General features: G+C 43.4%; 1 protein-coding gene across 2 annotated transcripts; it reads left to right on the forward strand.

Moving 5' to 3' along the window:
- On the forward strand, positions 1-24,800 carry nrd1a (nardilysin a (N-arginine dibasic convertase)). Of its 2 annotated transcripts, none has more exons than XM_079527373.1 (32): positions 1-86; positions 780-968; positions 1,703-1,934; positions 2,662-2,743; positions 3,167-3,320; positions 4,478-4,551; positions 5,450-5,545; positions 5,753-5,875; positions 6,636-6,693; positions 7,349-7,422; positions 7,690-7,759; positions 7,907-7,984; positions 9,108-9,228; positions 9,359-9,417; positions 10,521-10,575; positions 10,662-10,766; positions 11,065-11,188; positions 14,354-14,440; positions 14,594-14,713; positions 15,054-15,105; positions 15,588-15,738; positions 16,001-16,128; positions 16,355-16,517; positions 18,024-18,055; positions 18,663-18,801; positions 19,821-19,868; positions 20,354-20,406; positions 20,670-20,753; positions 20,986-21,076; positions 22,279-22,395; positions 23,652-23,741; positions 23,957-24,800. In XM_079527373.1, exons 2-32 carry the CDS (start codon positions 799-801, stop codon positions 24,176-24,178), a joined length of 3,252 nt encoding a protein of 1,083 aa, XP_079383499.1. In that variant the 5' UTR covers positions 1-86; positions 780-798; the 3' UTR covers positions 24,179-24,800. The 2 variants fall into 2 exon arrangements, with proteins under 2 accessions (XP_079383499.1, XP_079383498.1); XM_079527372.1 differs by lacking the exon at positions 1-86 and adding an exon at positions 94-304.
- Positions 24,801-26,953: the final 2,153 nt, after the last annotated feature.

A 26,953-nucleotide genomic window follows, 5' to 3' on the forward strand; every position in this document is an offset into this window, starting at 1 on the left:
AGCGAATCACAGTAGTCCTTCTTGGCATATGGTCATCCTACCCTAAGTTAAGGCCCCTCCGGTGACAACTATCAAGAAGAAGGAAGGTATGGATGCATTGTTGCCGCTGTACTGGATTGACTAACTAGAATTAAAGGCTATTAAACTTCTCTAGCTGTGCCCTTGAAATAAACGCCACAGCGAATTAGATATATAGCCCAGCATTAGCATGAATGATATCGCATGTTGACACTGACAGTGGATGTACCGTTAGCAGCACCTAGCATCCTTTTATGCAGTGCTGTAGCAAAGATCTACATTTTTGGTACTTGTCTGTATCCAAAACATTGGTTGTCAATACTGATCCTTCGTCTGTATTGCGGTACTATAGATGTGTCGTCCCAGAGAGATAATAAAGATTAACCCCGCAGGTTTGGTTGGGGTACATTTTAGCTGACACAGAGCTGAATAGGGCGAAACCACCAGACAGCCCCCGTATGAATAGACGCATTGTCATATAGACGTGTCTGTCTGTCATTGTGGTCAGTGACCGTTATGGCAATTCATGATCAAAACGAGAACTCTTCTGTAGGACTATAGGGAGGCAAAGGAAGTAGTTTCGCTCTGGTCACAACAGACACAACTGTCTTGATAGTATAGGTTTACATTTTGGTGTCAACGTCACCAATCATAGCTCTGTTTAGGGCGACACGTCTGAGCTGCTCTGCTCTGGGCCGTATATTACCTGTGACAGCTAGCTGTCCTGTTGTTTATGGTCGCGCATTGCTGTCACCCCGCAGTGCATCGTCCCTGCTGAGGATGCAGAGAAACTCTCTAGCGTCTGGTTCTGCTGCGGCCTCGGTGCAAGTAAGTGGCCCAGACGACACGGAACCCATGGCCCTGGAGGAGGCCCAACAAGCAGCAGCAGGAGAGGACAACGTTGGGGACAGCAACATCGTCAAGTCACCCAGTGACCCCAAACAATACAGGTAAATGGCACCATAACCACTTAAACCCTATATATACTTGGGGGATTTATATCATCTCTACACTAAATCTCTTCTCCAAAAATACACGATCTACAAGCTCAGTATGAGCCTGTACATGTACAGGTGTATCTGTTTTTTTTGGTGAACGTTTTCCCCAGAATAGGGATGCTTTGATGCTCATGGTTAACAACAATAAAAATCACACCTGTGTGAACTGAGTGGTGTAAGGTCAGCTGTGGTCTGACGTAATGTCTGACGTAATGAAATCACACCCGTGTGAACTGGGTGACCATAGCAACCATGCTCATTTTTTGGTACGAACAGACAGACAGACTAACAAAGCCAGTTGTAGGAGTGGTTTACACCACTCAAAAACATACATATTCTTCCAGTACAGTGCTAGCCAGGCAGGGGAACTCAACCATCCAAACTTGCCTGAAACAAATAGTTTTCATGATGATCATTTTCATAACAGATTGAGGACACTATTGTGCAATTGTTAGAATGGCAGTTGCATCATCTGAAAGCACACACTGTTGCATCGCTGCCAAGGCACCCTCCAGGGTTTGTCTAATACATGTGCATAATTGGAAACAGAGCTACCCAGACTACAAGGGGGTCATATGCCATGTGCATCACTTTTGATTGTCCTAGTTTCTGAAGTTACAGAACAGCATCTAAAATTGGAAATAGTTTTTCTTTCTTTTTTTTAAACCTTTTTTGTAACTTTCCAGGTACATTGAACTGGAGAACGGGCTGAGAGCTCTCCTCATCTCCGACTACAGTGGTCCAGCGGAGGGAGATGATGATTCAGAAGGAGAGGAGGATGGCGAGGAGGAGGTTGAGGATGGTGACTCCGGCGAAGGAACAGAGGACGAGTCTGAGGAAGAGGACAATGAGAAGGATAGCGACTTTGAGGACGATGACGAGAACGAGGGGAAAAGGAAGAAAAATTCAGAAAAACAGGTACCTCTGATAAAACCTCAATTTGTAGGTCCGTTGATTTTCACCACTGAACGTAAGCCAGGTTCTGGTCTTTGTCTTAAATGTGTTGATATAGGAATGTTTGCATGAGACCAGATTGGACAGTCTCTTTTTTCATGTGTGACCTGAGCTCTACTCGAAATGTACGCCTGTTCTTAACGGTCTTTATGTATAGAGACCAAAAATCACACCTGTGTGAAGTGAGGGGCGCTAATATATTAAAGTCTAACTCATGTTGATTAGGTGATGTAATGGTGATGTAAAACAAAAGGTGCCAACACAAACATTAAATTCTCTTTATTGTTAATGGCATTTAATGTTTGTGTTAGGGACAAGATGACGTAAATTTTCCCTTCGTGATGGTGTTTTTAAAACAAACATTGAACTATAAACAAACATTAAACCTGTATATAGGAGGGGCTAGTGCCTCTCAAAAATTATTGATCAGATGTTTAACCATCTGAACCCTCCTTATTGTGTGGGAACATTCGCCATAAGCAGTTCTACAATCTAACAAATGAACAATGCGTTGCAATGTGACGTGTTGTGTTAGCTAAGCTTGTAGATCTGCTATTTTTGGCAAACAGATTTGGTGTTGTGGAGGAATAGAGCGCACCAAGTTTTAGCTTAAAGATCTGGAGTGTTTAAGTGGTTAACTCAAGAAATGCCATGGCTTCATAACCTGTTTGTCTGTCTGTCTGTCTATCAGTCTGCAGCAGCATTATGTGTAGGAGTGGGCAGCTTCAGTGACCCCAGTGACCTTCCAGGCCTTGCCCACTTCCTTGAACACAGTGAGTAGCAAACTTAAACTGATCTTCATATCATTCATTAGTTTAGTTCAACCTGATCTTCATATCATTCATTAGTTTAGTTCTCACTAATGCTCATTATAATACCGTTTCCATCTAATCAATCTGCATGTCAGGGATATGCTGTGGACAGTTCTGAAACATGCCTACGAATGACATCATTGATGGAGATAATGCAAACTACAGCTTTTCTCTTCCTAAAATAGAAGTCATTGTACTTGCATTAATATAACAACAAAAAAGGTTGAAATCTTGTTTGCAGAAAGGTTTCTGAACTGTCCACAGTCATCTGAGACACAGAGCGAGTAGACAGAATTTGTGGTGCTTTGATTCTTGGGAATTGAGAACCTTAATTTCCATCACTCTCTCCAATTCTACCTCTCTTCTTTCACTCTTCTCTACCAGTGGTGTTCATGGGTAGTGAGAAGTATCCATCGGAGAATGGATTTGATGCTTTCCTGAAGAAGCATGGTGGGAGTGACAATGCCTCCACAGACTGTGAGAGGACTATCTTCCAGTTTGACATGCAGAGAAAGCACTTCAAAGAGTCTCTGGACAGGTAAGGAAGGACTAGAGAGCTCTAGTCCTAAAGTAGTCATAAGTAGGGTGTAGGGTTATGCATAGAAAACTCAGAAACAGCGCAAAGTTGACGGAGGGGGGAAAACATTTAGTAGGGTATGCATTCACCAACCTTGCCCATTTTTCAGTTGTCAGTGAACTCTTTCCAGTATCCAAACATTTGTGACAATACACTAGAGATTTTTACGAGTCCACCCGATATGTGTAATACCCGAGTGGAACCGAGAAGACCCATACTCAGTGCAGATCAGGAGAGAAAAGCATGAAGTAAGCTGTGTGATGATGACTAGGCTGCCCTAGTGGTCAGATTCCTGCAGTGCAAAATAATGGGGAAAAAGGTTGAGCTGCGCATGTGTGCCAGCTAGAGTGAGCATATCATAGGTGTGCGATCATGGATTCCTTCTTTAGCGAGGTGAGAGCATGCAGTTTAAATTCATTGTCTCGTATTGTAGGCTGTTATGTAGCTTCTAGATTCCATTATGGAGTAGTATATCACTGGCATCTATTGATTCTTAATCAATTTATATTTTTTCGTTTGTCAGGTCCATATAATACCTGACAGTCAGTGTCCGTTCTATAATATCTCTGAACGAATCACATCTCTGAACAAATGTCAGGTCCAATTAGGATTCTGAATTCTGAGCCGTCATTTCAAATAATGTCTGAACCAATCGAATCTAATGGACCCATTACGGTTTGGGCCCTCATTTAAAAAATGTCAGAACCATTTGGATTTCTGAACTAATCATTAAGGTTCGGGTCTGTCATTCTGGACCCGTGAAGACCTCATCGGACTTGATAGCAATCACATAGCGTACCAGTCATGTCAAAATTGAAAAACTAGGTCGGGGGGGGGGGGGTGTGTGTGTGTGGGTGTGTGGGTGTGGGGGTGTGGGGGTGTGTGTGTGTGTGTGTGTGTGTGTGTGTGTGTGTGTGTGTGTGTGTGTGTGTGTGTGTGTGTGTGTGTGTGTGTGTGTGTGTGTGTGTGTGTGTGTGTGTGTGTGTGTGTGTGTGTGTGTGTGTGTGTGTGTGTGTGTGTGTGTGTGTGTGTGTGTGTGTGTGTGTGTGTGTGTCCTGTTGCTTTGCCTATCTGTTGTGGTCCCTGATTATGGCCTGCCTGCTGTACCCCCTGTGCAGATGGGCTCAGTTCTTCATCTGCCCCCTGATGATCAGAGATGCCATCGATAGGGAAGTGGAGGCCGTGGACAGTGGTGAGGCTAATATGGGGGGTTAAATACTGTTTGTGCCTCTGCTCATTGCTTCTCTTTGTCGGGTTTGGAGCCTTCTAAGGCCTTAATGATACTTCAAATTGATAGTTAAAGCGGTATTATGTAACTTTTTATTATGAATACATTTTAATTTGGTCCAATCGTTATGGTAGTGTATGTTAATACAATATAACATATACAATTGGGGTGGTTGTATTTTGTCTCCCTGCTCTTCTATTGAGACATTTAGATTGTGTCAAAGGTCATGTCTCGGATCTGACACAAATTATGATCTGATAGTCAAGATTAAATGTATACCCTGAGCAAGCAGGCAGGCTCTATTAGCTCAATGCTAATAGAGCAGGAAACCGGATTCAAATCCGAGGTAGGAGAAGAAAGTTACAGTGCAGCAGCTTTTTGCTTGACATGCTAAGGTGTATATCGTTGCTGTTGGGAAGAAACATTATATTTCAACTTGTGCTTTTTTCTAAATTAAATGTCCTACTTTGTTGTACAGAAGTTTGATGCAAAATCTGCGAAAATAGACAATTTCACTGTCTCATTGTGACGTAAAGTTTGCCATTTCCTGAAATATTACACTTTTCTCATCTCATCGTGACGTGACGTTTTCCATTTCCTGAACATTTTCAATGTTGGGCATATAAGGTTTCCTCCCGACAAAGACGATATGCTATGTACTTGCGTTGGGTCTGACTCTTTCACATGCAAGTGGTAGCATGTCATTCCTTCTCTCAGTCTTGTGCCTTTCACGTCTTTCTCTGCTCTCAAATGAAGCAGAAATTGCATTTAAATCTACACTGCCATCTCCACAGTATATCACTTTAAAATGTACCCCCCTCTATCTCCTTCTCTATTTCTTTCCCCCACTCCTTTCTTTCAGAGTACCAGCTGGCTAAGCCATCAGACTCCCACAGGAAGGAGATGCTGTTTGGCAGTCTGGCCAAACCTGGACACCCTATGGGTAAATTCTGCTGGGGTGAGTAAACATTTCCAACAGGACATTTCCACCAGGAGAAGTAATAGACTCAGAGTCTCCCCAGCGTGTAGCTTGGAGTATGTTCAGCAGTTACAAATGGGACCGCTGAGACTGAAACCAAGATGCTCTCTTGATTGTTTCTCTCCAGCTGTTAACAGTCTTTATTCTTTTATGACCGCCCTCTTTGACTCTCTTTAACATCATCAGGAAATGCCCAGACGCTGAAGCACGAGCCAAAGAAGAAGAACATCAATGTGTACAAGCGTCTCCGTGCCTTCTGGAAGAGACACTACTCTGCCCATTATATGACGCTAGCTGTGCAGTCCAAAGGTCAGAGCAATCTATCCCAGATCCATTTACTGTATCATACTGTCCAGGCACTAATTGTTTAGGTATTGTAACATACCGTAGATGGATCCATTCACACACTGTAACATTCTCAGTGTTAATGTGTAAACATTTATTTGGTTGGATACATTCTCAGAGTTCCAAATGGATAAATTAACACTGAGGATTATACCGACGACCGTGTAGATTATAAATGCTTAACCAACGATTAACCTAATTTGAATCAACCCCAAAGTACTAATCCCTGACAAATCATGAAGATTAGTATCTCAGGGAAGTGCAAACGGAACAATTGTCTCTACATGGAGCACTCAAGGAAATTGCAGATATGGTCTGACTCCTCACCAATGAATGACAAAGCCATTGATGCACCACCATTTTTATGATCCATTTATTATGCACGCAAGTGTAGCATTTGTTTGTAATTAGGGATTGGTTTTCATTGGGGAGACCATGTGCTGTGTGATGCTGGGTGATGAAAGTACATCGGTAGAAATTGATTATGCTGAAATCCATCTGCATGGGGCATTTTACCACTAGTTTAATCAGTACAAATAGGTTTTTAATTTCCCTGAAATAGCCTGACCGCCTGGGGCAAACTGTAGACACAAGTCTAGTTTGTTCCTCAGACATATGCCTCACAGGGCGAAGTAATTCAAGAAATATACTCTACACAACAGACATCTAGTGACAAATTCTCTGTACTTTATTAACGTAACGTCTTGACTTCTGCTACCATTAGATAAACTGGACACTCTGGAGGAATGGGTGCGAGAGATCTTCAGTAAGGTGCCCAACAAGTGAGTTCTACCTCTTGTAAGGTGATCTGATGCAGTGGTGGAAACGGTACCCCCAATTTTTACTTAAGTAGAAGTATCAATATACCGGAATTAGTAAAAGTCCGGAATTCAAAATGTACTTGAGTAAAAGTACAAAAGTTCCAAGTTTTCAAATATATAATATCACCACTGGTCTGATGTGATGTGGAATGAGTTTGAATGTGCTCTCAAGAGAGAGAGTCATTGTCAAATATTCCTTCATTTATGCATTGTCGAACAACTTCTCATTTTGACACTTCCTTGGGGCAAAAAAGGTTTCGCTACGAAAATGTAGATGCATGAAATATTTAAGTCTGTATTTGTTTTCAACAGCAACCCACAAAATGTACGACTAATAATACCCACACTCAATCTGTAACAGTATGCTGTAGGGGATTGCCATTTCATTTTAGAATGAGACTTTTAACATCCCGTCATCATAAATGCTTGTACTGTACATGAATCGTTTCAGCTTTCTGCTGCTGCAGTTTAATTCTCTTTTCTGTTTGCTCATCAAACTCAAATTCCATTGACTGCTCCGGAGTCATTCCCATGATGAATTTTGTCTTTGTTATCTATTATTGACTTAGCATCATCAGAACTGGTTACTGTATCTCTTGCTGTTTTGTGGTTACAGTAAGGAGCCCAAGCCGGAATTCTCTCACCTACCGGATCCATTTGACACGTTGGCCTTTAACAAACTGTACAGAGGTACTGACCTGTGTGTTTGACCTCCTCTTTCACTTGCAAAATGTTGCACATCTTTTGTAAAATTGAAATTTCTAGCATATGTACACATTTTCCCAGGCATAGGGGAAAATATTCTATGAGCTACAAACTCGCAACACATTGTGGTGTGACACATTGTGAGATTGTAGATCTATGATTTGTTGTACGATGAAGTGCAGTATATAGGGGTTAAGTCATGGCTCACACAACAATTTTCCCTTCTCACTCTCTCTCTGCCTTATGTTTCAGTGGTTCCAGTGAGAAAGGTCCATGCGTTGACCATCACCTGGGCCCTACCCCCTCAGGAGGCATACTACAGGTTAGGCACGTAGTATTAGCCACAGTACAGATGCTAGAATTTACAGCAATGTAAAAAATAATAATACAAACGGTTTAAAAACTCTTTGCTCTTTAAATGACTATGTTCCAGAACAAAATTACATCAAATTGTTCACTCTCTTTCCAGAGTGAAGCCTCTCCATTATATCTCATGGCTGATTGGTCACGAGGGTACAGGCAGCATACTCTCAACGCTCAGGAAGAAGTGAGTGTCCTCAACTCTATCCACTCATTTTTATTACCTAAGGGCTCTCCAAAATCCATTTAAAAGGACTCCATCTCTCTGGTTATGTGCAAAGCTATGATAAGCCCAGAGGATCCCATTCTCAAACCACATGTTATTCCCCCGCAAGCCCACTTGACAACGTGATGTGTGTGTTCATGCCTCTCCATGTGGATTTACAAGGGGCATCTCAGCAGCGCCAGGCGGTGAAGTGGTGTCACTCATTGGAGACACACACACACACACTCTCTCTCTCTCTCTCTCTCTCTCTCTCTCTCTCTGTCAGCCTACAGCAGTGGTTCTCAAACACTTTCATGTCAAGGACAACAAAAAATATATTTGGCCGCAGACCCCCATCTGAAAATGCCAGGGACTGCGAGAAGAGAAGAAAAATAACTTATTTGTATTATTTTAATAGCAGATGACAAGCTTGTGCTGTGAGCTTGTATTTCTGCAATCTTTGAATAGCCAACATAAAATATGTTGGCTTTTTTTGAATAAATATTTTACCTTTTTCAGAAAATTTAGGTCAGAATTTTGATGGAATTTTTAGAATCGGCCTCAGGTCTAAACAGATTAACTGTAACACGTTTTGCTGGGGACCCCACTTTGAGACCCACTGGCCTACGGTACCCATGGCCCATCAGATAGACCCACTGGCCTACGGTACCCATGGCCCATCAGATAGACCCACTGGCCTACGGTACCCATGGCCCATCAGATAGACCCACTGGACTACGGTACCCATGGCCCATCAGATAGACCCACTGGACTACGGTACCCATGGCCCATCAGATAGACCCACTGGCCTACGGTACCCATGGCCCATCAGATAGACCCACAGCCACTTCTCTGCCACATGTCCGCAGCACTGTAACCTAGCAACACCGCTCAGGAGACTTGATGGAGTGTTCTGGCTTACCGTGTGCCGTTTTTGGATGGTGTATTGTGAACGACAACGCAGTGAAATTTGAGTGCACACTGTCTCAGTAATACTCTTCTGCCAAACTGCAGAAGCGTTTGAGTGGCCACTTTTTATGGGGACAAAACAAGTACAAAACAAAGTGGTCACATTTCCATTATTATTATTTTCTTTACCGTGTAGGTGCTGGGCTCTTGCTCTGTTCGGAGGGAACAGTGAGACTGGCTTCGACCAGAACACCACCTACTCTATCTTCTCCATCTCCATAACGCTCACTGACGAGGGCTTTCAGAACTTCTACCAGGTAGTGGAAACATGAATCCCCCCCATTTACCCCTAAGTTGTGTAGCCTTAGCCTATTACACAAACTCTACTTTGTGAACCACTGATCTATATAATTACCTGCTGATCTGTGTTTGTGTTTCCCCCTACAGGTGGCCCACCTTGTGTTTCAGTACCTGAGGATGCTGCAGACCCTGGGCCCACAGCAAAGGTACTGATGACACACACACACACATTAGGTTATCCACTTACCCTAATGCTTAATTTGTACTAGTCGTACAACAGTGACATAGCGACAATTGCACATCTTGCCCTACTTTTGTTGTATGATGAATTATACGGTAAATCAGGCATTAGCCATAACCAATCTGCGGTGAGTCTTTAACACTAATGTATACATGCCTGATCCTAACCTTTAGGACAAAACTATAAGAGAAGCTTGTAACATTTCATTTATATTTATATGGCTGAGTAAGTTAAAGATGTACTTGGTGCCTGGTCTGGCAAAAATACAAGCCTTGCCTAAATAAAGTGTTTAGTTGGACGTCTTGGTTTGAAATCCATCATGTCGCTTCAACAACCAGTGTAGCTGCATGCAGTGATTATGATGTCCCAAAATGTGGTGTGGTCCATATCAGGAACACACACAGTACAGTACAGTACAGTACAGTACAGTACAGTACAGTACAGTACTTGCCCAGTCGCCCACACAAAAAGACAGTGGTGGAAAAACTACTCACTTTTTGGTAAAAGTACCAATACTGCAATTTAGAACTACTTCGTTACAAGTAAAAGTACGGAATTGAAAATGCACTTGAGTAAAAGTACAAAAGTATCGGCATCAAAATGTACTTAAAGTACTAAAAGTAAAAGTACTCATTGTGCAGAATGTCCCATTTCACAAGTTCAAAATGTGTACAAAATTATTGAAAATAGCAGATCTACAAGCTCACAATGCGTCGCAACGCGTGTAGATCGACTATTTTCAAATGGCTACAATGTATAGGGTTGAAGTGGTTAATGTATGTTTTCTAATCAAAATCTCCAAAGTAACTAGTAACTAAAGTTTTCAAATAATTGTAGTGGAGTAAAAATACAAATTTTGGCTCCGAGATGTAGTGGAGTAGAAGTAAAAGTATTTGAAATTGGAAATACTCAAGTAAAGTACAAATACCTCAAAATTGTACTTAAGTACAGTACTTAAGTAAAAGTACTTAGTTACTTTACACCACTGCAAAAAGACATGTCAGGAGGCAAATAGTTACAATGTCTAAATCTTTCCTTTTGTATTATGACATCGGCCTTTCTATGTAGAATATATGAGGAGATACAGAAGATTGAAGCCAACGAGTTCCACTATCAGGAGCAGGTAAGCATCCCGCCATGTGTTACTTGATCTATATGTCAGAAACCACTGTGGTATTCATTCTTTATTTTGTGTTCCATCCCTGTCAGACTGACCCCATAGAATATGTGGAGGACATCTGTGAGAACATGCAGCTGTTCCCTAAAGAAGACTTCCTGACAGGAGATCAGTTGATGTTCGAGTTCAACCCAGAGGTCAGTAGGACAGGACTATAGAAATCAAAATATGGATCAGGATTTACAGTATATACTTATTTTCAACCACCTACACCTTCATAAAACCAATTGACATGAAAGCTACGCTTAAAAACATGGTAATCCTATTAAATTATTAGTTTTCCTATGTGCACAAAAGTTTCTGTGCCTCTTTGACTCGTACTCGGACTGGGGAAAATGTAATACATTTGTGAAATTATGAAAAATGTTTCTGCAGGAGCAGGACAATGATCTAATGAATTTGGCGCGTGTGTGTGTGTGTGTGTGCACTGTGCAGGTGATCAGTGCAGCTCTTTCACTTCTCACTCCGGAGAAAGCCAATCTGATGTTGCTGTCACCAGAACACGAGGGCCAATGTCCCCTCCGAGAGAAATGGTTTGGCACAAACTACAGTGTTGAGGGTGAGTGCTTTGTGTGGTTGAAATAGTGTTTATGTCTCAGGGTCGACTCTAGAGGGTGTTGGCATTTGTTTTAAAGTAGGTAAAACTGAGGTGTGTGTGTGGGGGGGCGGGGATTGATTATGGTGTGTATAAGGCTGAGCTCACACCTTTCATGCAATTCTGTGCTCGTTGGATGCTCGTTGGATGCATGTTGTGTTGTGTCATGGCCGCCCAATGCATTGCCAATGGAGGTCACATGGTTTGACCCAACATTGTGTTGTGTGAGGGGGAGGGGCGCACGACTGCGCCCCTCCCCCTCACACAACACAATGTTGGGTCAAACCATGTGACCTCCATTGGAAATGCATTGGGCCGCTGGGCGGCCATGACACAACACCCAACGAGCACAGAGAATTGCATGAAAGGTGTGAGCTCAGCCTTAGGCAGCAGGTGAAATTATGTCTGTCTCAGGGTCAAGAGGGTTTTGGACTGTGTTCGGTAAAGCTGTGCTGTGTGTGTGCGCGCGCATGCTTGCGTGCATGCGTATTGAAGATTGAGTCTGGTGGTGTGTGTGTGTGTGTGTGTGTGTGTGTGTGTGTGTGTGTGTGTGTGAGGCGGTAGGTGAAATGATGTCTGCGTTTGAGGGTCGAGAGGCTGTTGGAGTGCATGTGTGGGGTGTTGACTGTTGACACTGTTGTGCGACAAGTTGGTTAAAGTGTTTGGGCAGACGTGCTCTCAGAGATTCTGTTTATCGTCGACATGCAGAGCAGCAGGTGTGCTTCCCTTGATTGCCTCCTTGACGGTGGCTCCTCAGCTGCAGTAAATACTTCATAGAGAAAAAGCACCAGATAAGTGGAAATAGCTGTCCAAAATAAAAATGCTAGACTTTTAGCTCAGGTTCACATTGTGTGTGTGTGTGTGTGTGTGTGTGTGTGTGTGTGTGTGTGTGTGTGTGTGTGTGTGTGTGTGTGTGTGTGTGTGTGTGTGTGTGTGTGTGTGTGTGTGTGTGTGTGTGTGTGTGTGTGTGTGTGTGTGTGTGTGTGTGTGTGTGTGTGTGTGTGTGTGTGTGTGTGTGTGTGTGTGTGTGTGTGTGTGTGTGTGTGTGTGTGTGTGTGTGTCCATGTTGAGAGAACTCTATAAGAGAAACCAATTGTGTTGCTGCTGAGGGCTTTGTTCAATGACGTATTACTTCCGAGAGCAACTGAAAAAGTGCTATAAATCTATATTCCAAGGGTGTTGTGATAAACAGTGTGTGCGCGTTGTTGACAGCTTTTCCCCCTGTGTAGATACGCGGTGAATAGTATTTTGCTCTGATGGCTGATAGCTTTCATCCTATAACCCAGACAACCATCAGGAGTGGGAGGGAAATCACTTCATAGCATTCCTCCACTGCCCTGAGTGTCTTATCCAACACCTCTCTGTCTTACACGATAATTTTAGGGCCACCACAGGGATATCTTGTCGCATAATCATAATGTAATCTGAACGCTGTTGCCCTCACTAATGGTTTACTTGGGATATATTGGTGGTCTAAAAATGTGTAAGTGTAAGTAAAGTACTGTTTGACTCAATCTTATCCAGAGAACATTATTGTCAATCAACAGAGCAGGTGTTCAAGTAAGTTGAGTGTGAAGAGGGCAAGTACAGTATGTGCTACAAAATATCAAGGATTGCAAGTAGACAAACAATGTAAGTTCAGGTTACACAGCAAAATCTGGAGTGTTAATTTACCCGAGTGTAAAAATTGACCTGTAACGGTCTGTCTTTAACACTCATTTATCCACTTCAAACTGGTGTCCCTTTTTTTTTGAGTGAAAATTGTAAAAAATGGCAGATCATAACAAGCTCACAACATGCCATTATGCTATTTTCACCACGTGACACAATTGATTGTACCACAAACTATAAAATGTGGTTTAAGTGGTTAAATTAATACTGTATTTGTTTTCGTAGAGGGACAGTAGGAATGGGCTGTATGTATGCATGCACACAGAATAACTCTTCCTACTTCGGGCAAGGAAGATTATGAAAGGAAGAGACATGAAGTCACGTGACTGGATGCCGGGGCTGCGCCATGACATTCATCGGTGGCAAAACTCGCACTGGAAGTTCGATGAAATACATGGCAGTGAATGGGAGCTCGCTGGGTAGCTTGTAAACAAACGTTATTTATGAACGATTGCGACCTTTGTCGTATAATCGGTGCAGGAATATAAAAGAAGACATCACAGTTTGTTTTCTAGTAGCTTGCTTTTCGATGTGCCCAGTACATAGTTTTATTGAGGCATCTAAACGGCGACAGGTATCGTTTCTGTCTCAGAGGTATCGCAAGATTTGTTTGCCAGACAGGAAACGGTGGACAGTCTTGAGATATTTGGCACGTTCAGAAACTTACTATGTGCTCTTTAGATACCTCTATAAAATGACGGTGTACACATCGAAAAGAAGGAAGTTCAGGTTACACAGCAAAAAAATGACCTGTAACGGTCTGTCTTTAACACTCATTTATCCACTTCAAACTGGTGTCCCTTTTTTTTTTAGTGAAAATTGTAAAAAAAAATCATAACAAGCTCACAACATGCCATTATGCTATTTTCACCACGTGACACAATTGATTGTACCACAAACTATACAATGGGGTTTAACGCTTTGTGTGCCCACACAACACTTACAAAAAAACAGGGTGCCCACTTTTTACATTAACTTTTTATATATATTTTTTTTTATAAAAAACAAATATATATATATATATATATCTTTTTTTGTTTTTGTTTTTGTTTTTGTTTTTTGCGAAGACGTCCACAGACGTCTTGGGCACTACATACGGGATGTTTCCCAGGACGTCTGTGATTTAAGAGCATCTGCTAAATGCCTAAATTGTAATTGTAAATTATTCATAATAAAACAAGTAGTTTTAGGAATAGACATTGGACAAGCTTTAATTTAGTTCTTAGTTTTCATTTTGCAGGAGAGAATGGCCTTGATTTATAGATTCTGTAAAAAGCAGGATTAAAAGTATATGCAATTCAAATTAATTGCCATTTGTTTTTGTTTATTAGTTTTGCGTTATTCATTTTAGTTTCATATTTTCTTTCATTTGAGTTTTAGTCTTAGTTTAAGTTGACTATAATAACCCATTAAACCCAATAACCCATAAAGCATTGTTCCCCCTACCAAACACAACAGAAATCCAACAGGAGTGGAGGGAGAAGTGGACAGCAGACATGGAGCCCAGCAGTGAGCTGCATCTCCCTGCAGAGAACAAGTTCATTGGTGAGTACTAGGGGTCTGTTTGTACGTCTCTAAATGTTTTGATGAATTGAACAAGGTGGACCCTCTTGTAAACAAGTGTAATGCAAATTATTGGGTCGTCCACTCACAGTCCTGTGTCTGTCTGTTTGTCTCTTTGTCTCTCTCTGTCTCCAGCTACTGACTTTACCCTGAAGCCCTCGGACTACCCAGACACAGAGTTTCCGGTCAGAATAGCCAACAGCGACAGGGGCTGCCTCTGGTACAAGAAGGACACCAAGTTCAAGATCCCTAAGGGTAGGAATGTTTCTGTCTGTCCATGTCTGCAGAGTTATACTTGGTTGTGCGTCGTGTTGCACGCCAACAAGCTGCTGTGTGTTGTAGGTCGGCTATTATTATCGGTGCACAACACTGCCATACAACTACTGTAAGTGTAAATCAGTCTTTATCTGATCTATACTTTGTTGCACAACAATGTTGCAGATTTTTGGCTACTGACACCATTGTGCAACAAAGTGTAGATTACGCTTCATGTAGCTGTGTCTGTGTTTGTCAACTACACATGTAACATGCACCTAAGAAGGCCACATATCTTGACCCGACTTGTGTTGCCTGTGTTCTTGTCTTCCTGCCGTAGCCTATGTCAGATTTCATCTCATCTCGCCTGTAATCCAGCTATCTGCCAAGAAGTGAGTACAGATGGACTCTGACCATCTCACATGTGGCCCTGTGAGAGTGTGTTTCATTTATTCATAGAAATGCTCTAGTAGTGCAATTTCAAGGTCAAATAAGAGGAATATCTTTTGTCCTAATCATCGTCTCCTTCTGACCTCTTGTTTGTCATCCCTGGCTCACTCCTGGCCTTTACCTCTCTGCGTCATCATTCTTTAATCCTTCAATTTTCTTTCTCTTTCAATTGTCAATGGAATCCCTCTACCTCTTTCATTCCCCCCTCCTCCTCGCCTGACCTCCCTCCTGACCGTTCTGACCCACTGTTCTGTCAATGTTCCGTTTCCTTTTTGCTTCCTCTTTCTTATAACATCCCTCGCTCCCTCTCTCATCCCCCTCCTCTGCCTCCCACACCCTCCCGACACCCATTGTCACTCCGTCCTCACTCCATCTCTCCACTCTCCTGTCTCTCTCCTCACCTCTCCTCTCTCTCATCCCCCAGTGTGGTGTTATTTGACCTCATGGTAAACATCCTGGGTTATAACCTGGCTGAGCCAGCCTACGAGGCCGATGTGGCCCAACTAGAGTATAAGCTGGTGGCCGGGGAGCACGGCCTGGTCCTCAAGGTTAAAGGATTCAACCACAAACTGCCTGTGAGTGAACACACACACACACACACACACACACACACACACACACACACACACACACACACACACACACATTGATACAGATAATATAAACGGACTGGAAACCGGAAACCTCTCATCTCCATATTTGAATGTTTTTTTGTAAATGAATGCCCTACTACTTGATCATACTACATAGTCACACAAAAGCATAAAAAGTTGCAGATCTACACGCTTGAAACACGGTGCGAAGTGACTCGTTTTGAGCTTTTCCTGTGTGTTCCAGTTGTTGCTACACCTGATAGTGAACTACCTGGCAGAGTTCTCGGCCTCCCCTGATGTCTTTAGCATGTTCTCAGAGCAGCTGAAGAAAACCTACTTCAACATCCTCATTAAACCTGAGAAGCTTGGCAAGTATGTCGTCTCGTTTTCTTTTTAAAAGCATAAACCTTTTGTTGTGCACCAAATGTAAACAATGCCATTGATTTATTTGTCTTTCTGCAAAATAAAACACTTCCCATCTCACTTGTTCTTTACTTGCTTGGCTGTCACTCACCTTTCCCTGATTTAATATTTGACTAATGCGTTTGTTCTCTCTCTCTCCCTCTCCCTCCTTTCCCCTGTCCATCCGTCCACTCAGGGATGTGCGCCTGCTGATCCTGGAACACTCTCGCTGGTCCATGGTGGAGAAGTACCAGACTCTGACAGCAGGGCTGACTGTAGAGGAACTGATGGACTTCAGCAAGGTGTTCAAGGCCCAGCTATATGCTGAGGGGCTGGTGCAAGGCAACTTCACTGGCACTGTGAGTGGGTGGATGACTTAATTTGTGAATGAAGGAGTGAATAATTACGTTGTTAAATGAGTGGCAGTATTAACTGTTGCATTATGAGTGAACCCAGTGTATATCAACTAGTAGCCCCTTTCGGGACCCTCCGTAAAGCTTTTCTGAATTTTGATCTCGCTTTACGTAGGGTCCCTGTGCATTTCTTCTACGCGCTATGGTAGGCAGATGTACATACCCTCCGTTCAGGCCGTGCTGCGCGTCCCTACGTTCCTGCCTCTGATCTGCTCTGTCTCAGCTAGCCACTCTCGGTGCGGGAGGCGGTACAATGGGAAGTCAATGAGGAAGTCAAGGAAGTGAGGAAGAGAGAAGCCAAAACGGTCAAAAATACTTAACGGCATCTGCGCCAAATGAAATTTCTCCCACGTTTCCATTGTCTCCTATAGCCGCTTTATGCATCTTTTGAAACATCTCAAAAATTCAGAAAAGCTTTACGGAGGGTCCGTCCCGAAAGGGGCTAATCAACTAGTAGATGGCTGGATGTATTGGACGGAGGATGAGTGGATGAGCTACAGGGCAGTCAGTGTTAAGGGGCTCCCTCTTTCATTGGTGTGTCGCCCAGGTTGCGCCTAAACCCTAACCTTTAGCTTCACTAAAACTATGCCTAATCATATCGTCACAGAAATGATGCCTAAACCTAACCTCGGAAACCCCGTCCACCTGGGCGAAACAGAATCCGGTCAGTGTAAACCAAGCCCCCAGAAGTGAAACTCGGCCCTCCTGGTGGCCAACACTGGAATTGCAGCTGAGGAACAATCTAACTATAAACGCGCCACGTCTCTGTGTGTCTGCGTGTGTGTACGGTTGTAATGCACGTAACTCGAGAAACCCCCCCCCACACACACACACACACACAAGCCAAGTCCCATAACCTGTGCAATTTCTAGCCTCTGCCTCAGCCAATTGATTGCCATGGCAACCCACACCTGACAATTGATTATTACCAGTCCACTTTTCACAGTCAGTCAGTTTGCCCTCTTCAGACACAGGCACATACAGAGATCTCCATGTGGGACACAGACAGACAGTTAAAACAGGTGCTATGACAAGTTGACAACGGGTATTATTAGGTTCCCAAGTTGCATCGTTCTCAAGTACGGGCACGTACAGGTCTAGTACAATACAACGAGCGAAAACGTTTTTGACCAACATATGAGCTCGACATATGAGCTTGTGCACAGGGTTGCGCACAAAGGTGACACTACTGCACATGCAAGACATAACTATGACACGTCACCGTCCCCAAACGCAGGAAAAAGGGGGGGGGGGGGGGTATGCGCTGCATGAGCAACTCCATAGAAGAGAGCAGGCGGGGATTTCCGGTTACCACTCCGGTTCTTTTATAACTCTATGGTGTAAACATGACTGCATGATTGCATCAGTTAATCAGTGAACAAACAAACACACACACACACACACACTCTTTTGATCGTGGTTCATTTATCCTTGTCTGTGTTCTGTCTACAGGAGTCGGTGCAGTTCCTGCAGTATGTCACAGAGTAAGTTGCCTGTCACTGTTCTCTGACTGTAATCAATACACTGAACAAGTGCAGTCTTTATATATGCAGTGTGTCTGGACCTGTGTGCTTTGTCTTTATATATGCAGTGTGTCTGGACCTGTGTGCTTTGTCTTTATATATGCAGTGTGTCTGGACCTGTGTGCTTTGTCTTTAGATATGCAGTGTGTCTGGACCTGTGTACTTTGTCTTTAGATATGCAGTGTGTCTGGACCTGTGTGCTTTGTCTTTATATATGCAGTGTGTCTGGACCTGTGTGCTTTGTCTTTATATATGCAGTGTGTCTGGACCTGTGTGCTTTGTCTTTAGATATGCAGTGTGTCTGGACCTGTGTGCTTTGGGTGCATTAATTTCCCTCGGGCTGACCATTGCTATTCCTCCTCATCATTGCCATTTTGTTCTTTCACAACTTTTCTCCAATCCTTTCCTTACTCGAACCATCATCTTGTATGTTCTTCATTCATTAATTTGTCTTTTATTTCAACTTCCTTGCTGCCTCCCTTCCTTGCCTCATAACTTTACTCTTTCATTCCTTTCCCACATGCTTGCTTCCTTCCCTCCCTCCGAATTCTTCCCTGTTCTCCTGCAGCAAGTTGCAGTTCTCAAAGCTGCCAGTAGAGGTCCCGGTGATGTTCAGAGTGGTGGAGCTGCCTCCCAAACATCATCTGTGCAAGGTCAAATCACTCAACAAGGGAGATGCCAATTCCGAGGTCACAGTTTACTACCAGGTACACACACACTGTATCCTGGGTATATATACTGTATACAGACCACCAAGAGCTACCATGTTAGATTCATGGTGCCTTGGCATAGATTGTCCAAGTGTCTTGAATTCTATTGGAGGAATGGAACACTATTATTAACAAAAGATGTTCCATCATTTGGTGTTTTTCTGATGATCAGAACACGGAGTGACAAGACCTCTGAAAGTCGAAAATGTAACTTGCATGCTTCAACTGCTGTTGTGGTATTCACGGACTCCGGTTGTATTTGTGCATGTGTGTTCATACAGTTGGTCATTCTGTACCATCGTCATTCGCTAAGGCTAAATTGGGTTAATTGTGCCATCCATCCATATGGTAATAGAGGGGTTCTCAAAGTGGTGCGTGCACCCCTTGTGGTGCGCAAACGCCCTCTACATGACATGGAGGGTAATGGCGGTGTTATGGTGTTATTTAACACAAATACAAACACAAAACGGTAAAATCCAGTAAAACACTGTTGTAAGGAGATGCATAGAGCAGCTGCGGGAGTATACAGCAGCTGCATGTCTCTCAGTGCAGTGACATTCTGTGATTATTTGCCATAATCGTATTTTAAAAAGTATCATTTTTGGCCAAATACAATGACACTGAGCGTTGGGGGCTGCGTCAGCTAGGTCAGGAGGTAACGGGGGCGGTGGTAATGCATTAATGGATTAATAATGCTTAATGCATTATTTATCCATTAATGCATTACCAACAGCAGTCCCACTCCCAGGTCCCTTTGACAGCCCTAATCTATGTGTGTGCGAGCACAAATGTATTTTCCATGATCTGACAAGTGAAATTGTACAACTTACCCTTACCCTGAAGAAGGCATTTTGTGCCAAAACATCTTAAATGAAAGTGTTTTGCATCATGACTACGAGCTGTGCGACTTCCTCTTCTTTTATACAACTTTGGCATTATGAACATCTACTGACTCTCTCTCTCTCGCTCTCTCGCGCGCGCGCGCGCGCGCGCCTCCCCTCTTTCTCTTCCTGTAGTCTGGACCTAAAAACCTGAGGGAACACACTCTAATGGAGCTACTGGTGGTGAGAACTACTAAATACTGCATCATCTGCTTCAGGCGGTGCTTTTCACAGTATTATTAACACCACACCTTCAGTACCGTAATTACAAAATAAATGCACATATTGCTGCTCCAGTGCTCATAATAAGCTACCAGGCTAAACAAATAAATGCACACTGACTGATCATTAATCACAGATGTTTAAATGGGTTTGTGTCACTGCCAAAGCCCTCAGCCATTACAATATAGCCTCTGGTCACATGTGGTCCTATACTAGCAGAGATGTTATTAAAAAAGTGATTATGTAACATATGCTTCCAAAGAGGAATGCTACTGCTCATGTATGCCCTCCAGTGGCCAAACACGGTAACACTATTGGAGTGTCAGACTCTTGCAGAACCGGTGTAAAAACTAAAAATGCCGCACTCGCTCGTCATCCTCCCTTTTTTAATCTGACAGTTAAGTCGCTCGTCCATCGATCTCAAGTAACTCTGACTTTTCTTACAGATGCACATGGAGGAACCTTGCTTTGACTTCCTGAGGACCAAAGAGACTCTGGGGTGGGTGTCTCTCTCTGTTTTTCCTTTTAGTTTTCACTGAATTCTTGTTTTGAGTGGAGGAAGGTCAGATGGGGACAGTGACAATTTATATGAAATGTAATACACGGCATATTGTTTATATTACCAAATGATTTCCTGCCTGTTTCTAGCTCTCTGTTCATCAGTCTCCTACCCAATCCAATACTTGCCATCTGTGAGCCCATCTTATCTGTCTGCCCATCTAAGTGTACATCTATCTGTCTGTTTATGATTCTGTTCTCTAGGTATCATGTCTACCCCACCTGCAGAAACACTTCAGGGGTTCTGGGTTTCTCTGTCACCGTGGAAACGCAGGCCACCAAGTTCAAGTGAGTCCACAACAACACATCCTTAAACAATTTTCCCCCTTCCAAACCAAGCCACAATTTATCTGAACTGCACACCCCAAACCTAAGCTACAATCTATCTCCTCGCTCACCGAGACACAAGTGGCAATTCATCCACCGTCAAGGAAACGTGAATTGAATCTATAAAAGGATGTGGAATGTCTTCTTCTTAGTCTCCATTATATTTTTCTTCCCGTTGACTTCCTTCCTCCAGTACCGAGATGGTGGAGTTGAAGATTGAAGAGTTCTTGGTTTCCTTTGGGGTACTGCTGAATGCACTTACTGAGGAGGCCTTCAGTACACAGGTGTGTTTGTGTGTGCAATACTGTATACTGTAAGTATTTTTGCATGTTGTTTTGGGCAGGTGGCAAGATTTGTTTATGTCTCAAAATGTAGATGTAAATCTTAGCCAATCAGGATGTATGATGTGAAAAATCTAACGGGTCAGACTCAGGGTTCACTCTCTCTTTTTCTGGGTCCACAGTCCAATAAACTCATCCATCTATTTAGAGAGCCCTCTCCTACCTGCTGAGACTCAAATACATTAGCCAGACCCAATACTCAAATGTCCATCTGTCATTTCCTCACTTTAAGCCTGGTATACAGTATACTCTGTCCAGCAGGGTTGGTATTAACTATAAAATGATGTCAAATTGGTCAGGTGTTTATCATGGTGGTTTGATTTATTTTGTTTGGTCAAAGGCTTAATTCTGCTGCCAGCCATGCCTGCTGCACTGCTGTTTAGAAGACTGTAGTTTTTATTTCAACGTTTCAACAAGCAGCAGTACAACTCCATAGCATATTTGTCTAAAATGAATACATAATTTACAAACAAGCTGCCGTAAGCAAGCTTCAAGTGGCTGCATTCCTCCTGCCTGTGCCTGCTATTACACACACCCTTGCTTTGCTTCAGCTGACCACTTTTATCTGAGGCTCTCACTGGTATTATTTCAATCAAGCTACTAGTCTGACAACACAGGCCAACCTCCAAGAGCTGCAAACACGTCTGTAATTACCCTCTGAGTGACCATAAACACATCCTATCGCAAGGAATGGCAAAACTACCGCCCTGCCTGTACACAGCTTCAGTGGCTCGAGCAGACAGAGTTCATCATCACCTTTATTTATTCTCAGGAGTACAATTGAGTGTTACAAATACAACACAATACAAATCAAAGTACATCCAGTACACCTTGGTGGTCACCACCACCAAGGTGGTGTTGCTAGGCAAATTAATTGAGCAGATTACGGAGTGGGCTATAGGTCTAGCGTTCAGGATTCTTCTGAGTTCCATGGAAGTACTATGTATTACTTTATTCGGTTCAACTAGCCGAGAAGAGTTTGGACATCTGTCGTCGTTTGGATTATTTTGAAGTATGTAGGCCCCTTTAGTCCTCCTTCAGAGCAAGGAGGAGTGGAAAGGATGTAGGAATGGACAAAGGATATACTCCAAGCAACTTGGGAAAATCCATGGAAATGTGTTACAGCTGTGTGTACTTTCCTCTAGGTCACTGCCCTGGTGAAGCTGAAGGAGTGTGAGGACACACACCTGGGGGAGGAGGTGGACAGGAATTGGGCAGAGGTGGTCACCCAGCAGTATATCTTTGATAGGCTCAACAGAGAGGTGAGGAGAACACACAAATAGCCTTTTGTCAGGGAGAGCGGGAGATGCTTATATTCTAATGATGATAATACACTTATGCTGTGTATCAAAATCTATTCATCAAACCCTGTACACTCAAGACACTGCCCCGGCTGCCACCCTTAGATCTCCATATATGGAGCTGACCTGTTCTGACATTCCTGTTCTGACCACATCAAACCCTGTACACTCAAGACAAGCTTTGTATATGGCCAGTACAGAATTCATTCATGTTGATCTGACCCCCCATGCCAAACCGCCAGCGCTCGCCCAGCAGTCTGCTGTCACCTAGGCGGATGCGTGCACGTGACCTCTCGCCCTCAGGCGTCTTACTGGTAGTCTTGTATACATGTTTAAATGTGGGTGTGGGGGTGTCACTACTAGAGGAAAGACATCAAATCAGTAGGATTCATCCATCAGACAATGAAGGTGCAAGGAAAGTTCCATGACAATCCAGTCGGTAGTTTTCTGGATCTCCTGTTTGGGGCCAAAGTGCTTTCCGGGTGCCATCGCCATCCAGAGCGCCACCGCTAGTTGGGCTAAAAACAAGCACAGTGTCCCTTGCAGTATAATTTATTTTCAGATGTGAATATTAGATTCTACCTACACATACCGTACTTAACTATTTTCTCTTAATAACTAGATGGCCATCAGTTTTCTCTTAGTATCTTGATGGGCATCAGTCTTCTGTGACCTACCTGTGTGGCTTAACCTGAATGACTCCTCTCAGTTCTACTGTTTTTTGAGTGGTGCAACCACTCCAAGGAACAGCAATGTCTGTGCATGTTAACCTATGTGACTATGTTTGTGTGTGACTCATTGACTATGAGTACCAGCAGGGGCGCTGTTGTGCCAGAAACAGAGAGAGATAGTGCTGCACTGTTGCCTGCTAATGAGTGAGGGGGGAGGGGGGGTTGGGCACGGGAGAGGGGAGTTGCACCACTCAGTTCACATGGGTGTGATTTTTTTTCTTTCTTTCTGCACTGGCTGGAAAAAAGAGTTTACATAGTACATGCATAAACTTTCCTTAATGATTATATCTGGTTTCAGTATTCATTTATGATATATTTTCTCTATTATTAAGGTTATTTTTGTAGTCAGTTTGTATTGGGGGTGGAGAGGGGGGGGGGGGGGGGGTGGGCAGGGGGCGTGAGACATGGCCAAAGCATTTCCGGGGGTCCTCCAAAAATGTTGAGAACCCCTGCTTTATGTATCCTCTCATCTCTGTGTGTTTTTAGATTGATGCTTTGAAGCAGATGACCAGGGCTGAGCTTATCTCATGGCTCCAAGAACACAGAGGGCAGACCAGCCGCAAACTCAGCGTACATGTGAGCTTGTGTGTGTGTGTATTGTGCTTTCTGCTTTGGCAATGTAAACGTATGTTTTCTCATGCCAATAATGAACTCAAGCCATGAAGCGGGGGGTGGGGGGGGGTGGTGTGTGTGTGTGTGTGTGTGTGTGTGTGTGTGTGTGTGTGTGTGTGTGTGTGTGTGTTGCACCTTCATTTGCATATTATGGATGTACTGTATTGTTTCCCTGATAGGTGGTGGGATTCGGTCCAGAGGAGAATGATGCAGATGCTGGCAAAACGAGGGAAGACTCGAAAGGCGACGTGGAAGAGTTCTGCAGCTCCACGTATGGCGAGGTGTCCAAGCTTACCTTCCTCCCTGCTTCACCCAAGATGGCCGATGCCACGGCCATCATGGACATTCCTGCTTTCACTCAGAATCTGCACCTCTTCCCCTACCACAAGATCCTCAAATAAACTCACAGAACTGACAGACAGGTTAACTGTCTGTGTTTTAGGTCGACGAATGTGCCCTCATTTTGTTAAAGCAGAGCATCAGAAGAGATGGTGGGTGGTTGTAAAAGCCTTGACTCCTCATTGCCGTTATTAGGAGCACTATTACACAGATACACACACACACACACACAGTATATATCGGTAAAATGAAACCTATATTTTGTTTCTCCTGTTCTGTCTTTAAGACCATGAGGCACAGGGAGAGCATCTACCTTATGCCAGCTGGGACATTTGATTTTAAATACATTTTATTTTGCGCTGCCAGACATCATATTGCTTCCGTACGGAAATCAAATGAATCGTGTGCTATGCTGATATGGATGCTGTAATCTGACTGCTTTTAGCTCCCAGAGGTAACAACAAACTAAACTAATGAGAAAATAGGCAGCAGAAACCACAACCTCCTCTCCTCTCAGCTGAGAATCTTCTACTGGACTCCTAAAGCGTGTATGCGTGTGTGTGTGTGCTTGAATTCCAGCTCTGCTGTGCACGGTTGTTGCTAGCTAACACAATCACACTGTGAAATGAAATGGTTATGAGATAGTAATGGTTGAATAAAATCATGTGATTCCTATTGAAAACACATTAGTGTCTAAAGTTTTTTTTAATATAAAAGATCCTTGGCAGAGTTAGTGTAACTGTAAATGCTCGGTGTGGTTCCATTGTGTGATTTTTGGGGGTGCTAAAAGTAATGGATTTAAATAAAATTATTGATTATCTAACTTTTCAAAGATTTTCACAAATCGCACATCTACAAGCTCGGCACGTCTCGATGCCAGTGAGGGTCGTTTGATAAAGTAAAGTGTGACTAAAATCACTCAGAATTGAAGTTGACGTAATGAATAGAATAATTGTTAATACAATAATTAATAGTTGCAGCCTTATGTATGTGGCAGTGGTATGTTGCTGAAACGGGTGGGAGCAATAAAGTAAGACAGATCTATGCATCTAGTTTGATATGACAAAAACAACCAGGTCACAATGCCAGTAAATGTTTCCACGCTGATGACTCAGAGTGGGTTGCATCATTAGTGGTTTTCCCCCCACCCCCTCGCATAACCTCCTAGGAGTTGAATTTATGGACAAGGTTTTGCACAACACACAAACACTGATGCTCATGCATGGCTGACACACCTGATTGCTTACTCAATCCCCCAAGGGGGGGGGGGGGGGGGGGGGTGTGTGTGTGTGTGTGTGTGTGTATGCATATGCATGAGTGCCTCTGTGCAATCATGAGTGGAGGCAGAATTGAATTAGACATTGCATTGGGGTTGTGCCACTGATGTAATTAATAACTGAAGCGAGTCTGGCAAAACGGTGTGTTAATATGTTTTGCCTAACATGTTCACATAGGGAAGGCACATAGTAAACTGTCAACTAAGTAACTATTGAATGAAATTATACCTGTTTCCTTGAAGAGCAGGCTACTCATCTTCTTGGTGCGTTTTTACTTTGTGTGTAGCAAGAAGGCTGGGAAGAGCATTCTTATAGTATTTATGCAAATCTCCATAGGCATAAGATAGGCGTACTGCATTTTTGCAAATATTACAGATATTGGAATAACCGTATGTCAAATCTTGCAGAGGGAAAAACATGTTCAATCCAGCGCTTCAGTGTGTCTATAAACCAGGCTCTGGTAGCTTACATCTCAGCCTATCTCTCTTGAATAGCAACATTTGGTTTCAAAGTTATGTTGCACAAGAGTGAACAGTACACTGACTTACTGGTACTAAGCAATTGCCAGCGCATGACTGCTCACAGGGACCAGATTTGTGCTGTCAACACTAACTGGTGGCTCTTGTTAGAAAGGTTTGGTGCAAATGTCGTGTATAGCTTAAATGTCAAAGCCAATTCCATCTCATTCTCATTCTGTCTCCACTTCGTAGAACAACTCGGCTGCATACGCAAATAAGTAGTAGTGTGTCGTCGCAAATGTGTACGGACAAGTGCGCCCCCACATAGCAGAAAATTGGATTTGTTCAGCACGCGCACCACGTTAGCGCGGGCACAGACGTGGCTTGTCATGCTCTGTGCCTACCGTGGTGGTGGGGGCGTGCGCGTGCCACACGCTTGACTTCACCCTGAGTAAAAACTTTCCATTCATAGTAGACCACCAGGCCCTGCCTGGCCTAGACTGTATCCTGCTGTTGTCATTGTGATCTTCTCTGAGAAGCCCCGCCAAGGCTATAATGAACTCAAGCCATGAAGCGGGGACGTGTGTGTGTGTGTGTGTGTGTGTGTGTGTGTGTGTGTGTGTGTGTGTGTGTGTGTGTGTGTGTGTGTGTGTGTGTGTGTGTGTGTGTGTGAGTGTGTGAGAGAGACAGACAGTCAGTCAGTCAGTCAGTCAGTCAGTCAGACACACACACACAAGAGAGGGGTCCGGACGCTCTGGCTGCTGGCATGTTTACGCAATACGCACACACATGTGTTTGTAGCCAGGCTATGTGTGTGTTTGCTGCTTGCCTGCTTCTAATCAATCATCGCAGCGGGGCAGATCGTCTGAACTGCTGTTAAGTAAGTGTCGACGATTTGATTCAATTTGAGCAGTAATCTTCCAGCTTCCCGCTGGCCTGTCTTCATCAACCCCCCGCTAGAAACCCAACTCATCCAGAGAGAGAGAGAGAGGACTGGAGGGAGGGAAAGTGAGACATTTTCCGGATCAAAGTTTAAATTTAATCCCTGTTCTTATTCTTAATCAGGGATGAAACACTTTGCGTGTCACGGACGGTCAGTCGG

This window comes from Electrona antarctica (assembly GCF_951216825.1).
Source record: "Electrona antarctica genome assembly, chromosome: 18".
Classification (NCBI taxonomy): domain Eukaryota; kingdom Metazoa; phylum Chordata; class Actinopteri; order Myctophiformes; family Myctophidae; genus Electrona; species Electrona antarctica.

What these genes read in the sequence shown, in the direction of transcription:
- nrd1a (XM_079527372.1), top strand. Translation starts at nt 273, where the DNA reads ATGCAGTGCTGTAGCAAAGATCTACATTTTTG. An exon ending in AGGTCACAGTTTACTACCAG is followed by an intron (nt 18,802 to 19,820) that starts GTACACACACAC and finishes CTCTTCCTGTAG; the next exon opens with TCTGGACCTAAAAACCTGAG. An exon ending in CTCTAATGGAGCTACTGGTG is followed by an intron (nt 19,869 to 20,353) that starts GTGAGAACTACT and finishes CTTTTCTTACAG; the next exon opens with ATGCACATGGAGGAACCTTG.